The 16807-nt window shown below is 43.5% G+C and overlaps 1 protein-coding gene across 1 annotated transcript; it reads right to left on the reverse strand.

Annotated features, from left to right (window-relative positions):
* Window positions 1-5579: 5579 nt before the first annotated feature.
* On the reverse strand, window positions 5580-9487 carry LOC308318835 (protein S100-A13-like). Its single transcript, XM_080768507.1, has 3 exons — window positions 9354-9487; window positions 6258-6389; window positions 5580-5840 (listed from the first exon to the last, which is right to left on the reverse strand). The coding sequence occupies exons 1-3, from the start codon at window positions 9363-9365 to the stop codon at window positions 5679-5681; spliced, it is 306 nt and encodes a 101-aa protein (XP_080624633.1). The 5' UTR covers window positions 9366-9487; the 3' UTR covers window positions 5580-5678.
* Window positions 9488-16807: the final 7320 nt, after the last annotated feature.

Here is a 16807-nt window from a genome sequence, read left to right on the forward strand (position 1 = left end):
TCCACCCACCAGTTCCTGCTAGTCCTGCACGCAGCAAGGTCAGGGGTCTTCATTAGACCACCACAGCTACAGACCCTCACGCAGCAAGGTCAGGGGTCTTCATTAGACCACCACAGCGCTCCTACAGACCCTCACGCAGCAAGGTCACGGGTCTTCATTAGACCACCACAGCTACAGACCCTCACGCAGCAAGGTCAGGGGTCTTCATTAGACCACTACAGCACAGACAGGGTCTTCATTAGACCACTACAGCACAGACAGGGTCTTCATTAGACCACTACAGCACAGACAGGGTCTTCATTAGACCACCACAGCGCTCCCAAAGACCCTCACGCAAGACAGAAGTCCATCCATCCTCAACCGCTTATCCGTAGTCGGGGCGCGGGGGCAACAACATCCCCCCCCCCCCCCCCCCCCATGGGCGACTATTACCACGTCCTGGGCGTCACGAGGACCGCCACGCGGGACGACATCGGCAGGGCCTACAGGAAGCTGGCGTTGAGGTGCCACCCGGACAAGAACCCCGAGAACCCCCGGGAGGCCGCGCGGCGCTTCAAGGAGCTGTGCGCGGCCCGCGACGTCCTGTCGGACGGCGACAGGAGGCTCCTCTACGACCGCTACGGCCAGAGGGGACCCTCCTCCTCGCCGCCCGACGACCGCGGCGGCGGCGGTGGCGTCAAGACCGGCCCGCCGGCCGGAGGAGGAGGAGGGAGGGGGGGAGGTCAGAACCTCTTCTACTTCTGCACGTCCTGCGATCCGCTGGCCGACGTCGTCACCGTCTTGGTCAGGGAGGCGCTGTTGGCGTACCTGTGTCCCTACTACTACGTGCTCGTGCGGACCGCCGCGCTGCTCCTGTCGGGACCGTCGGCGCCAACGACGGCGGCGGCCGGCACCGCCGTGAAGGCGCTGCTGCTCCCGTTGGCGTTCCGTCGCCTTTGCTCCGCCGCGCCTCTGCTCCCGTTGGCGTTCCGTCGCCTCTGCTCCGCCGCGTTCTCCAACGTTTCCCTGGCGGCGAGGTGCCTGGGGTGGTCGGCGGCTGCCGCCATTTGCGTCGGCAAAGCCGTCGGTTCCGCCTGCCGCCGGCTTTGTGCTCTTTGAATGGCATTTACTACTGTTCACTGACGAAAACTACATTAACCCATTCTGACCTGAGATCAGATTCTAAACATGTCTTCTACATCCTGAGAGTTTTTCATTCTGACCTGAGATCAGATTATAAAAATGTCTTCTACATCCTGACAGTTTTCAATCTGACCTGAGATCAGATTCTAAAAATGTCTTCTACATCCTGACAATTTTCCATTCTGACCTGAGATCTGATTATAAAAATGTCTTCTACATCCTGACAGTTTTCTATTCTGACCTGAGATCAGATTCTAAACATGTCTTCTACATCCTGACAGTTTTCCATTCTGACCTGAGATCAGATTCTAAACATGTCTTCTACATCCTGACAGTTTTCCATTCTGACCTGAGATCAGATTCTAAACATGTCTTCTACATCCTGACAGTTTTCCATTCTGACCTGAGATCAGATTCTAAAAATGTCTTCTACATCCTGACAGTTTTCATTCTGACCTGAGATCAGATTATAAAAATGTTCTTCTACATCCTGACAGTTTTCCATTCTGACCTGAGATCAGATTCTAAAAATGTCTTCTATACTGTATGAAGCATGTGTGATTCTATTACTGTACGAAGCATGTGGGATTCTATTACTGTACGAAGCATGTGGGATTCTATTACTGTATATGAAGCATGTGGGATTCTATTACTGTATATGAAGCATGTGGGATTCTATTACTGTATATGAAGCATGTGGGATTCTATTACTGTATATGAAGCATGTGGGATTCTATACTGTACGCCGATATTTTGTGTGTTTTGAAAGGTTTAATAAGCCTATATAGATATTTTTTGCCCGCATGTTTTCATTTTTTTCAAATCCATCCGTAACTGCGGTTACTATCCTAGAGGCTAACACTGACCACTGATGAATTGAGTAGCCTACATAAGGACCCCAATGGAAACAAGCCACATATATATATATATATATATATATAGGCTTTCATGGGTTTAAATCCTCTTAGCACATCTTGTATTGAACTCTTCTTCCCTGGGACTCTGTAGTATATTAATGTTCATAATGGCGGAGAATATACCAGGCAGGTTGTATAAAAAAGAGAGGGTCCAGGCAGTGTCCCTTTCTTTCTCATTTTGGGTTTATTTGAAGAACACCAATGAGCTTAATGCCACAATCATGACCAAACAGGACCCAATATTCTCTGAGAAGTCTCTTCACACATGTACCAATCCCGTGCATGTTCGTGTGTGTGTGTGTCAAACCCTAATATCACCCAGATGTTACTGATCGACCAGGTCTTTGTCCTAGCCTGACCTGTCTGACCCAGGCCTGGACAAAGTTGCATTCCTTAGCTCTCCTTTAGTATTGGCTTTCTGTCCTGTGCCAAAACCCTGATCATGGTTTACTATTATCATGACCTATAAGACTACATCTAACCCACAACTCCTTATAACTCACTGTGAAATTCATGACCTTGTGTTGTGGATGTAAGTACAGGTGTTTCTCCATGTATTTATGACTTGATGAGAACAGAAACATCCCGACGTAGTATAGGCTACTAACTTCTGTTCTACTCTGAGGGCGAAGGGTGGCTTGGTTTGTGAAATGATCCCTCTGCATGCCCACTTTGAGTTCCTCCAGCTGTTTTAGTTGGAGGCAGTCAGATTACTGGGTCTCTTCACATATCTACCCCAGAGTGTGTCCCCAACTGTATTTATCTATAAATATGCCTACTGTATAATGCCTATATGTCTGGGCGCCAATACACTACAGCTCTTTTTCTGCAAACTGCTAATAAAGTATTCAATAAACCGATCGATCGATAATCAATCAATCAATCAATCAATCATAACCTGATTCTTTTTTTAAAGTGAATATCCTTGGCCCTGATACCTTACCGGGAGCTGTAGGCCTACAGTGCGTGCCAACAGTCTGCCTAACATGCATACACAGACATTATGGCGCCCCCTGCAGTGGAGAACAGTCTAGGACATGTTTCCATGCAGGCCCCAACATGAAAATGGAAATGGCCACAGAAAGAAAGACCGTCTGAAAATATCTTCAACATTTTCTGAAAATCTACAAGCTTACAATGTAGCCACGATGCCTTGTGTGTGAGCTTACAGATGTATTAGCTATAGATATATTTCCTTTTCTTTTTAATTTTTTATCCCACGATTTTGTAACCCAGTTTTCTTTTCACCCAGTGCCAATTATGTAATGTAATCCTGGGCGCTACACTTCTTCTGCCAACCTGGGGGGGCAGCGGACTGACCTCATGCCTCCTTCTATGCATGAGGAGTCCAAGCTGCTTCTTTTCACCTGACAGAGGGGAATTTCCCCGGCCGGACGTAGCGCGTGGAAGGGACACGTTATTCCGACCAGTTCCTTTCCTCTCCATCAGGCGCCCCGGCTGGCCAGGGGGAGGCAGTTTATATAGATCTATTTCCAAATAGGTAATACACCAGGGTTCCCCAATAGGTGGCCCACGGGCCATTTGCGGGGAGTTTTCTTTTTTAGGGTTTTTTTCTTTTTCTTTTGGAAGGGTCCCAGATATAAATGGCATTAAATGGGGGTCAGTATAGTAGCCTGATGCATGTGAAACTACTGGGCGTCCTTTTCAAATGGGGTCTTGCCCTGAAAATGAATTTTCAGGGCAAGACCTTGACCTCGCACGTGCAGACTCGGCCCCCCATGAGCCTGGTACGCAAGTCAAAATATGGCCCTTGAGGAAAATGAATTGGGGAACCCATACACTGTTGTAGGCTGTAGCCTATACTATACTATATAGGGGTCAAAGCGGTTACATTGATTTTCATGCTGTTATTGTGTGGACCGGCCTGGAACCCCCTCAGTACTCAATGTTATTATTCATATTGTTACGTTATTCTCCTCCTCCTCCTCGGTCAATCCAGCCACCGATTTACAATTTAGGCATTTAGCAAGACGCTCTTAATCCAGAGCCATTTACAGTAAGCAAGAACAACACATGGTCAACATCAAATACTAGTAAGAATAATTAAAAAAAAAGTCTGCACACCAATTTTCAGTGTGGTGGTGGATGGTAACGTTTCCTCAAAACTTCACCAAGGAAGGTCTTTGGAAATAATAGAAAAAGTAATATTTGTACTGCAACATGAAATGTAAAATACAACATATAAAATAAAAAATATGAGGAACTAATTGCAATAAAATTATATATAAAAAAGAAGGGTTTTGGGTCAGGTTAAGTATTTTGGCTTCGGTTTTAGATTACTATTACTTTTATAATAGCACCTCAGACAGTTTATACTAGGTTGCTCGATTCAATATTTAGATATTTGATATTAATTTTAAGAGACAAATGAAAACATGGTCTATTCATGCATTAGCAATATCTAGTCACCAACCAAGGACGGGATTCCATGAATCTTTCATGGTTAAAGTTACAGTGTATAGTTCAGTATAGGGAAGGGGGCGTGTGTGATGAAATTAATATCAAATATCTAAATACTGAAGAATCGAGCAACTTAAAAACTGCCTGCGCCCCGGGATGGGCAACTTTGACGAAGGCAAGGGCCAATATATTTCCACACTCACTCCAGAGGGGCCACATTGCATATTACTGTCGTAGCAAAAAATAGCCGACCTACAACTCAAAACGCGTCGCAATGTGACGCGTTTTCAGCTTGTAGATCAGCTATTCTTTGCTAGATTTGAATTGAAAACCTGAATATTTTTTTGCTATTATTTTAATTGGAATCCTGAAAAGTAACTTTTTTTTATTGAATTTAAAATGCATTTAGTTATAGTTATAGTTAACTTTATGAACTGTTAACATAACTACATTTGACACAAAAAGACAATAACATGTTAATACTAGTCATCAAGTACTAGTCATTTAATACTAGTCATGAAGTAATTGAAGCGGGTTTGGAATTGTAAACAGCTGCTGAAATCAATACTACTGTATATCAGTATTCTGATATCAACATGCGGGCCGCATTAAGGGAAGGTGGGGGCCGCATGTGGCCCCCCGGGGCCGCCAGTTTCCCACCCCTGCAGGCCTGGGGTGTAAAATGACCCCAACCATATTGTTTGAAATTGAAATACCCCTTTAACCAATTAAACCAGATTTGACAAAGTTTTGTGAATTGTTTCTATTATCGGTGCTGAAACATTTTCATGTCAAGGACCCCCAGAATTATGATGTATTTATGATGTATTTATGAAGTATTTATGAAGTATTTATGATGTATTAATGATGTATTTATGATGTATTTGGCCGTGGACCCACATCTGAAAAGGCTTTGTAACAGGGACCCCCCCCCCCCCCCAGAAGCAAAGATTTGATTTCAAAAAACGTTCAGTGTGAAATAATATATAATTATATATCAAAGATTTGCACCACAGTTTCACAAATATTGTTTCAAAGAAACAGCAGATCTACAAGCTCGTATTAATAGCGCGGCACTCGGTGCCGCGCTATAATACGAGCTTGTAGAACAGCGAACATTTAAAATAGTGGTTTAACAAAAAACCCCGCTGAGGTTGACACAGATGTGCTCCAGGTCTCGGTGGGTGAGTTCGAGGTCACATGGGGGGGGGGGGGGGGTCACTGCAGCAGGCAGCTACACTTGGCGGTCTTCTCGTTGCTCTTCAGGCCGTACAGCTGCGTGGCCACGCCCTGCACCAACGTCCAGAAGTCCTGGAAGGAGACGCTCTGGCCCGCCTCCAGGCCCATCTGATGCAGGAGCGGGCCCACGCCCCCGTCCGCCTGCAGGGGGCGACACAGAGAGACAGAGAGAGAGCAGAAACAGACAGTCAGTCATTCATCTGTTCATTCATTCATTCATTCATTCATTCATTCATTCATCCATCCATCCATCCATCCATCTGTTCATCCTAAATGTATTAATACCGTGGCCATGATAGGAACTTAGGAAGCTTTTTAAACTGTTCTGAGGTCAGCGTGATCACTGATCTGTACCTTGGCCATGGTATAGGAAGCTGTTTGGACACCATGTTTTCAAACTGTTCTGAGGTCAGCGTTCTAAATGTATTAATACCTTGGCCACGGTAGGACGCTTTTTAAACTGTTCTGAGGTCAGTGTTATCACTGATCTGTATACCTAGGCCATGGTAGGAAGCTTTTCAAACTGTTCTGAGGTCAGCGTTATCATTGATCTTATACCTTGGCCATGGTAGGAAGCTGTTTGGACACCATGTTTTCAAACTGATCCGAGGTCAGAGTCGCTGTGTTGTTCTCCGACGCTCCGTGGAACTCCGTGACCAGGGTGTTGAGAGCCAACTCCAGTTCTGAATACTGTGAACACAATAATAATAATCATAATTAGCATAATAATCATAATAATACAAATAATAACCAGTAAGACGCCCTGAGGGCGAGAAACTCATCCGCCTGGGTGACGGCAGACTGCTGGGCGAGCGCTGGCGCTTCGGCATGGCGGGGGTCAGATCAACATATGGAATGAATTCTGTACTGGCCATATATGGAGCGTGTCTAGAGTGTACAGGGTTCGATGAGGTCAGATCAACATATGGAATGAATTTTGTACTGGCCATATATGGAGCGTGTCTTGAGTGTACAGGGTTCGATGAGGTCAGATCAACATATGGAATGAATTCTGTACTGGCCATATATGGAGCGTGTCTTGAGTGTACAGGGTTCGATGAGGTCAGATCAACATATGGAATGAATTCTGTACTGGCCATATATGGAGCGTGTCTTGACTGTACAGGGTTTGATGAGGTCAGATCAACATAATGGAACAGGTCATATTATGGAACAGGTCAGCTCCATATATGGAGATCTTAAGGGTGGCAGCAGGGGGCAGTGTCTTGAGTGTACAGGGTTTGATGAGGTCAGATCAACATAATGGAACAGGTCATATTATGGAACAGGTCAGCTCCATATATGGAGATCTAAGGGTGTGGCAGCGAGGGGCAGTGTCTTGAGTGTACAGGGTTTGATGAGGGCCCAGGTAACACATATATTGAGCGTGTCACGAGGCGAGGTTAATAATGAAGTCGCTAAAATAATGACACTGGAACACAAGCCTATTAAAATAACCTGATAAATATTCCCCAAAAGGCTACAGTACCAAATCGGCCATAATTATACCACCCATGACCACCACAATGTGCATATTAAAGCATATAATGTGAGGCGCCGGAGGGGTTTAATTACAGAATGACAGACAGATAGGCCTATATGGTCCAATATGACAACAAGCAATTTAACCCGTAAAAGGTATAGTGAGTGGTAATTGATGCTGTGATGATTGGTCTGGTCACCCTGAATACACTGTGATGATTGGTCAGGTCACCCTGAATACGCTGTGATGATTGGTCTGGTCACCCTGAATACGCTGTGATTGGTCAGGTCACCCTGAATACGCTGTGATGATTGGTCTGGTCACCCTGAATACACTGTGATGATTGGTCTGGTCACCCTGAATACGCTGTGATTGGTCAGGTCACCCTGAATACGCTGTGATTGGTCTGGTCACCCTGAATACGCTGTGATTGGTCTGGTCACCCTGAATACGCTGTGATTGGTCTGGTCACCCTGAATACACTGTGATTGGTCTGGTCACCCTGAATACACTGTGATTGGTCAGGTCACCCTGAATACACTGTGATTGGTCTGGTCACCCTGAATACACTGTGATTGGTCAGGTCACCCTGAATACGCTGTGATTGGTCTGGTCACCCTGAATACGCTGTGATTGGTCTGGTCACCCTGAATACGCTGTGATTGGTCTGGTCACCCTGAATACACTGTGATGATTGGGATAGAGTCACTCTCTAACTGTTGACTTTCTAGGTGTGAAGTCGTGACTCCGTGTAATCTATGTTGACTTTCTAGGCGTGGACGCAGTGTGTCACACATACTGGACACACCATGAGGGTGCACGCTGAGGGTACAAATTGGTCCCATGGATGGACCATTTTTGTCTGTGACCTCGCTCAGGTGTGTGCGTGCGTGCGTGCGTGTGTGTGTGTGTGTGTGTGTGTGTGTGTGTGTGTGTGTGTGTGCGTGCGTGACCGCTGTTCAGTCAATGATTTCTAATAAAGCCTTTATGTCCAAAATTCATACATTTCGGGGACCCCTGATGTGATGATCATTGTAGTTTTTTGATTGCATACTATTTATTTATTTCATTCATATATTAGGTTAGGATATATGAAGTTAGGAGTTTAGTGTCGAATACAACCTTCACGATTCCTGAGGGTTTATCACGCGGCCGCCGAACCTCAGACTATGTTGTTCATTCATGTTTTGGAAAGATGGATTCTATTTGCTCAGTGTTGACTGAAACGATGAATGCACCACGCATCACTACATGTAAACATTATGGATTCTATCACTACTGTTACTGTAGTTAAAATGTTATTTAGATTCTATGATCCTATGGTTTACTGAGACGCTACACTGTCTCTCTGCATTCTATGATCCTATAGTTTACTGAGACACTACACTGTCTCTCTGCATTCTATGATCCTATAGTTTACTGAGACACTACACTGTCTCTCTGCATTCTATGATCCTATAGTTTACTGAGACACTACACTGTCTCTCTGCATTCTATGATCCTATAGTTTACTGAGACACTACACTGTCTCTCTGCATTCTATGATCCTATAGTTTACTGTCTCTCTGCATTCTATGATCCTATAGTTTACTGTCTCTCTGCATTCTATGATCCTATAGTTTACTGTCTCTGCATTCTATGATCCTATAGTTTACTGTCTCTCTGCATTCTATGATCCTATAGTTTACTGTCTCTCTGCATTCTATGATCCTATAGTTTACTGTCTCTGCATTCTATGATCCTATAGTTTACTGTCTCTCTGCATTCTATGATCCTAAAGTTTACTGAGACGCTACACTGTCTCTCTGCATTCTATGATCCTATAGTTTACTGTCTCTCTGCATTCTATGATCCTATAGTTTACTGTCTCTCTGCATTCTATGATCCTATAGTTTACTGTCTCTCTGCATTCTATGATCCTATAGTTTACTGTCTCTGCATTCTATGATCCTAGTTTACTGAGACGCTACACTGTCTGTGTTTACCAATTGCTTCCTGTAAATCACACTGGATTAAGAGGTTCTGATAAATGACTACATTGTAATAGTGATACATTTAGGTGATAAATGACTACATTGTAATAGTGATACATTTAGGTGATAAATGACTACATTGTAATAGTGATACATTTAGGTGAATATCAGGATGAAAACATAAGGTTATAATGTTACCTTTTCCGCCATAACGATGCCTTTTTTCCAACAGGACAGAAGCAGGAAGAGACCGGTGTTAACAAAGTTACTCTGTGGTGAAACATTACACACACACACACACACGCGCACGCGCACACGCACACGCACGCACACACACACACACACACACACACACACACACACACACACACACACACACACACACACACAGACACACACAGACACACACACACACACACACACACACCACTCCTACATTCCACAGAATCCTCCCACTTTGCAAGAAACCGGATTCCACCTTCCTGTTGAACATGCTCTCTCTCTCCCTCTCTCTCTCTCTCTCTCTCTCTCTCTCTCCCTCCCTCCCTCTCTCTCTCTCTCCCTCCCTCTCTCTCTCTCTCCCTCCCTCTCTCTCTCTCCCTCTCTCTCTCTCTCTCTCTCTCTCTCTCCCTCCCTCCCTCTCTCTCTCTCTCCCTCCCTCTCTCTCTCTCTCCCTCCCTCCCTCCCTCCCTCCCTCTCTCTCTCTCCCTCCCTCTACCTCTCCCTCTCCCTCGCTGGTCCTGGACAATGTAAAAGAGAGAATCACGCACACAGCTCTGCTCCACCAGGGGTGTATGTATCCACACCTGGTCCTACTTGGGCCCCCTAGGCCCAGGTATTCCCCAACTCGGCCCAGCAAAAAATGCTTTTCATTTTCTTTTATATGGACAGTAGAGTCATTGCATAACATAATGTCAATGCCAATCACTGCATTCAATTTAGCAAACTATGGCAGTGGGTGTATTATTATTATTATTATTATTATTCATTTTCCTATTTGGATCCGTAGCCACTGGCACTGCCTATAGTTTGTCCATCTGTACCTGCATAGATTGATAGATTGATTGGTCGTGCCTGTTCATCTGTACCTGCATAGATTGATTGGTAATGCCTGCCTGAGGCCTTTCATCATGTGCTTGTTGAATGTGGCAGATTTGTTTGTCTTTACCCTGGAAACTTGCGTCTTTGTTTATGATTACATATTAATGAGAAGCCTCTCTGAGAGTATCTAGATGTTAGCTTCACAATGTCAAACTTGCAAAGTGTTTGGAAAGAAAGGAAGTCAGCAGCTCCCTAGAGGAGCTAGCCTATAGGCTACTGTACAATAGTTGTATCCTGAGGACTACAGCTTGGGCAACTCCACAACACCGTCCACCCTTGATTATGGATTACTACATGATCGAAGACATCAAAGGTCAGAATTTAAATTGTAATTTTTGCTGGATGGATTTTCATTGATTGTGCCCATGTTGTCTGCTGCTTTGCTATGGGGTGCTGTTTTGATGATTTGTCACTTGGAAGTGAGTTGAAAGAAACTATAGCTGTTGTTACACTCTGCAGTCTTCAATACTCAACACTATACTACTTCAATAGCAGTAGGCTGTCTGGGAGAGTGGACATGTTGTTGTTTTATGGTTGTTGAGGAGCGCTCCTATGTCCAGCTTTGAGGGTTTGTGTAAACAAACATTGTGTAAACACAAACATTGAATGCCATTGACAATGGATGGCCAGCTTTGAATGTTTGTGTGAACACAAACATCGTGTAAACACAAACACAAACATTGTGTAAACACAAACACAAACATTGTGTAAACACAAACATTGTGTAAACACAAACATTGTGTAAACACAAACATTGAAGACGACGGTGTGATTGTTACCCTACACCTGTCAATCTCTAAACACACCTGACTTAATATCTTTAGGAAATTGAAGGCAAACATGATTATTAATTAATTCAAAATGAGTATTAATTAATTAATTTAATTGATTAAGTAATTCATTCCAGCATTGTGCCCATGCAGGCAGATTTCCCCAGGCCAAGGTAATAATGTATTCCTGCATATATATACACGCCACTGTGCTCCACAGCATTTAGTTTAAAACACCGGCATTCACAAACACAACGTTTCGGCCATGGTTGGCCTTCATTCGCCTAATTCAGTCTAATGAACAGCTTCTTATAGTCCACTTGCCAGAATGTGAAGTTTTATGCTAGAAATGTTGAGCATGGAGTCATAAATATGGCTATATGGCCGTTTTTAGCCCAAGGACTGTTTTTTTGTTGGAATAGATTCAGAATCATGAAAACCCCCATAGTGTGTACATGTCACATGCTTTTGATTGTTTGATTGAAATATGTATTAACAGTTTGCAGAATTACAGTACATTTCGAGCACAAACTCAATACAAAGACTGTTAACTGTGAGTGGACAACATAACTTACGTCATGTTGTGTGTAGTCACTGGTTTTCTGTAGTCTTATGTCATGTTGTGTAGAGTCACTGGTTTGCTGTAGTCTTATCTCTTATGTCATGTTGTGTAGAGTCACTGGTTTGCTGTAGTCTTATGTCATGTTGTGTGTAGAGTCACTGGTTTGTTTGCTGTAGTCTTATGTCATGTTGTGTATAGAGTCACTGGTTTGCTGTAGTCTTACGTCACGTTGTGTGTAGAGTCACTGCACTGGTTTGCTGTAGTCTTATGTCATGTTGTGTAGAGTCACTGGTTTGCTGTAGTCTTATGTCATGTTGTGTAGAGTCACTGGTTTGCTGTAGTCTTATGTCATGTTGTGTAGAGTCACTGGTTTGCTGTAGTCTTACGTCATGTTGTGTGTAGAGTCACTGGTTTGCTGTAGTCTTACGTCATGTTGTGTGTAGAGTCACTGGTTTGCTGTAGTCTTACGTCATGTTGTGTGTAGAGTCACTGGTTTGCTGTAGTCTTATGTCATGTTGTGTATAGAGTCACTGGTTTGCTGTAGTCTTATGTCATGTTGTGTAGAGTCACTGGTTTGCTGTAGTCTTATGTCATGTTGTGTGTAGAGTCACTGGTTTGCTGTAGTCTTATGTCATGTTGTGTGTAGAGTCACTGGTTTGCTGTAGTCTTACGTCATGTTGTGTGTAGAGTCACTGGTTTGCTGTAGTCTTATGTCATGTTGTGTGTAGAGTCACTGGTTTGCTGTAGTCTTACGTCATGTTGTGTGTAGAGTCACTGGTTTGCTGTAGTCTTATGTCATGTTGTGTAGAGTCACTGGTTTGCTGTAGTCTTACGTCATGTTGTGTGTAGAGTCACTGGTTTGCTGTAGTCTTACGTCATGTTGTGTGTAGAGTCACTGGTTTGCTGTAGTCTTACGTCATGTTGTGTGTAGAGTCACTGGTTTGCTGTAGTCTTACGTCATGTTGTGTGTAGAGTCACTGGTTTGCTGTAGTCTTACGTCATGTTGTGTGTAGAGTCACTGGTTTGCTGTAGTCTTACGTCATGTTGTGTAGAGTCACTGGTTTGCTGTAGTCTTATGTCATGTTGTGTGTAGAGTCACTGGTTTTCTGTATGTCATGTTGTGTGTAGAGTCACTGGTTTGCTGTAGTCTTATGTCATGTTGTGTAGAGTCACTGGTTTGCTGTAGTCTTACGTCATGTTGTGTGTAGAGTCACTGGTTTGCTGTAGTCTTACGTCATGTTGTGTGTAGAGTCAGTGGTTTGCTGTAGTCTTACGTCATGTTGTGTGTAGAGTCACTGGTTTGCTGTAGTCTTATGTCATGTTGTGTGTAGAGTCACTGGTTTGCTGTAGTCTTACGTCATGTTGTGTGTAGAGTCACTGGTTTGCTGTAGTCTTATGTCATGTTGTGTGTAGAGTCACTGGTTTGCTGTAGTCTTATGTCATGTTGTGTGTAGAGTCACTGGTTTTCTGTAGTCTTACGTCATGTTGTGTGTAGAGTCACTGGTTTTCTGTAGTCTTATGTCATGTTGTGTGTAGAGTCACTGGTTTGCTGTAGTCTTACGTCATGTTGTGTGTAGAGTCACTGGTTTTCTGTAGTCTTATGTCATGTTGTGTGTAGAGTCACTGGTTTGCTGTAGTCTTATGTCATGTTGTGTTTAGAGTCACTGGTTTGCTGTAGTCTTACGTCATGTTGTGTGTAGAGTCACTGGTTTGCTGTAGTCTTATGTCATGTTGTGTTTAGAGTCACTGGTTTGCTGTAGTCTTACGTCATGTTGTGTGTAGAGTCACTGGTTTGCTGTAGTCTTACGTCATGTTGTGTGTAGAGTCACTGGTTTGCTGTAGTCTTACGTCATGTTGTGTGTAGAGTCACTGGTTTGCTGTAGTCTTACGTCATGTTGTGTGTAGAGTCACTGGTTTGCTGTAGTCTTATGTCATGTTGTGTGTAGAGTCACTGGTTTGCTGTAGTCTTACGTCATGTTGTGTGTAGAGTCACTGGTTTGCTGTAGTCTTACGTCATGTTGTGTGTAGAGTCACTGGTTTGCTGTAGTCTTATGTCATGTTGTGTGTAGAGTCACTGGTTTGCTGTAGTCTTATGTCATGTTGTGTAGAGTCACTGGTTTGCTGTAGTCTTACGTCATGTTGTGTAGAGTCACTGGTTTTCTGTAGTCTTACGTCATGTTGTGTAGAGTCACTGGTTTGCTGTAGTCTTACGTCATGTTGTGTATAGTCACTGGTTTGCTGTAGTCTTACGTCATGTTGTGTTTAGAGTCACTGGTTTGCTGTAGTCTTATGTCATGTTGTGTGTAGAGTCACTGGTTTGCTGTAGTCTTATGTCATGTTGTGTAGAGTCACTGGTTTGCTGTAGTCTTATGTCATGTTGTGTTTAGAGTCACTGGTTTGCTGTAGTCTTACGTCATGTTGTGTGTAGAGTCACTGGTTTGCTGTAGTCTTACGTCATGTTGTGTGTAGAGTCACTGGTTTGCTGTAGTCTTATGTCATGTTGTGTGTAGAGTCACTGGTTTGCTGTAGTCTTATGTCATGTTGTGTAGAGTCACTGGTTTGCTGTAGTCTTACGTCATGTTGTGTAGAGTCACTGGTTTGCTGTAGTCTTATGTCATGTTGTGTATAGAGTCACTGGTTTGCTGTAGTCTTATGTCATGTTGTGTAGAGTCACTGGTTTGCTGTAGTCTTATGTCATGTTGTGTGTAGAGTCACTGGTTTGCTGTAGTCTTATGTCATGTTGTGTGTAGAGTCACTGGTTTGCTGTAGTCTTACGTCATGTTGTGTGTAGAGTCACTGGTTTGCTGTAGTCTTATGTCATGTTGTGTGTAGAGTCACTGGTTTGCTGTAGTCTTACGTCATGTTGTGTGTAGAGTCACTGGTTTGCTGTAGTCTTATGTCATGTTGTGTAGAGTCACTGGTTTGCTGTAGTCTTACGTCATGTTGTGTGTAGAGTCACTGGTTTGCTGTAGTCTTACGTCATGTTGTGTGTAGAGTCACTGGTTTGCTGTAGTCTTACGTCATGTTGTGTGTAGAGTCACTGGTTTGCTGTAGTCTTACGTCATGTTGTGTGTAGAGTCACTGGTTTGCTGTAGTCTTACGTCATGTTGTGTGTAGAGTCACTGGTTTGCTGTAGTCTTACGTCATGTTGTGTAGAGTCACTGGTTTGCTGTAGTCTTATGTCATGTTGTGTGTAGAGTCACTGGTTTTCTGTATGTCATGTTGTGTGTAGAGTCACTGGTTTGCTGTAGTCTTATGTCATGTTGTGTAGAGTCACTGGTTTGCTGTAGTCTTACGTCATGTTGTGTGTAGAGTCACTGGTTTGCTGTAGTCTTACGTCATGTTGTGTGTAGAGTCAGTGGTTTGCTGTAGTCTTACGTCATGTTGTGTGTAGAGTCACTGGTTTGCTGTAGTCTTATGTCATGTTGTGTGTAGAGTCACTGGTTTGCTGTAGTCTTACGTCATGTTGTGTGTAGAGTCACTGGTTTGCTGTAGTCTTATGTCATGTTGTGTGTAGAGTCACTGGTTTGCTGTAGTCTTATGTCATGTTGTGTGTAGAGTCACTGGTTTTCTGTAGTCTTACGTCATGTTGTGTGTAGAGTCACTGGTTTTCTGTAGTCTTATGTCATGTTGTGTGTAGAGTCACTGGTTTGCTGTAGTCTTACGTCATGTTGTGTGTAGAGTCACTGGTTTTCTGTAGTCTTATGTCATGTTGTGTGTAGAGTCACTGGTTTGCTGTAGTCTTATGTCATGTTGTGTTTAGAGTCACTGGTTTGCTGTAGTCTTACGTCATGTTGTGTGTAGAGTCACTGGTTTGCTGTAGTCTTATGTCATGTTGTGTTTAGAGTCACTGGTTTGCTGTAGTCTTACGTCATGTTGTGTGTAGAGTCACTGGTTTGCTGTAGTCTTACGTCATGTTGTGTGTAGAGTCACTGGTTTGCTGTAGTCTTACGTCATGTTGTGTGTAGAGTCACTGGTTTGCTGTAGTCTTACGTCATGTTGTGTGTAGAGTCACTGGTTTGCTGTAGTCTTATGTCATGTTGTGTGTAGAGTCACTGGTTTGCTGTAGTCTTACGTCATGTTGTGTGTAGAGTCACTGGTTTGCTGTAGTCTTACGTCATGTTGTGTGTAGAGTCACTGGTTTGCTGTAGTCTTATGTCATGTTGTGTGTAGAGTCACTGGTTTGCTGTAGTCTTATGTCATGTTGTGTAGAGTCACTGGTTTGCTGTAGTCTTACGTCATGTTGTGTAGAGTCACTGGTTTTCTGTAGTCTTACGTCATGTTGTGTAGAGTCACTGGTTTGCTGTAGTCTTACGTCATGTTGTGTATAGTCACTGGTTTGCTGTAGTCTTACGTCATGTTGTGTTTAGAGTCACTGGTTTGCTGTAGTCTTATGTCATGTTGTGTGTAGAGTCACTGGTTTGCTGTAGTCTTATGTCATGTTGTGTAGAGTCACTGGTTTGCTGTAGTCTTATGTCATGTTGTGTTTAGAGTCACTGGTTTGCTGTAGTCTTACGTCATGTTGTGTGTAGAGTCACTGGTTTGCTGTAGTCTTACGTCATGTTGTGTGTAGAGTCACTGGTTTGCTGTAGTCTTATGTCATGTTGTGTGTAGAGTCACTGGTTTGCTGTAGTCTTATGTCATGTTGTGTAGAGTCACTGGTTTGCTGTAGTCTTACGTCATGTTGTGTAGAGTCACTGGTTTTCTGTAGTCTTACGTCATGTTGTGTAGAGTCACTGGTTTGCTGTAGTCTTACGTCATGTTGTGTATAGTCACTGGTTTGCTGTAGTCTTACGTCATGTTGTGTTTAGAGTCACTGGTTTGCTGTAGTCTTATGTCATGTTGTGTGTAGAGTCACTGGTTTGCTGTAGTCTTATGTCATGTTGTGTAGAGTCACTGGTTTGCTGTAGTCTTATGTCATGTTGTGTGTAGAGTCACTGGTTTGCTGTAGTCTTATGTCATGTTGTGTAGAGTCACTGGTTTGCTGTAGTCTTATGTCATGTTGTGTGTAGAGTCACTGGTTTGCTGTAGTCTTATGTCATGTTGTGTGTAGAGTCACTGGTTTGCTGTAGTCTTATGTCATGTTGTGTAGAGTCACTGGTTTGCTGTAGTCTTATGTCATGTTGTGTGTAGAGTCACTGGTTTGCTGTAGTCTTATGTCATGTTGTGTGTAGAGTCACTGGTTTGCTGTAGTCTTATGTCATGTTGTGTGTAGAGTC

This window comes from Protomyctophum bolini (assembly GCF_963924005.1).
Source record: "Protomyctophum bolini genome assembly, chromosome: 7".
Lineage (NCBI taxonomy): Eukaryota > Metazoa > Chordata > Actinopteri > Myctophiformes > Myctophidae > Protomyctophum > Protomyctophum bolini.

Bases quoted from the DNA above. Each gene is read 5' to 3' on its own strand.
- LOC308318835 (XM_080768507.1), bottom strand. The intron at 5,841-6,257 runs GTATAAGATCAA...CGCCCCCTGCAG, and splicing joins AGCTTCCTACCATGGCCAAG to GCGGACGGGGGCGTGGGCCC.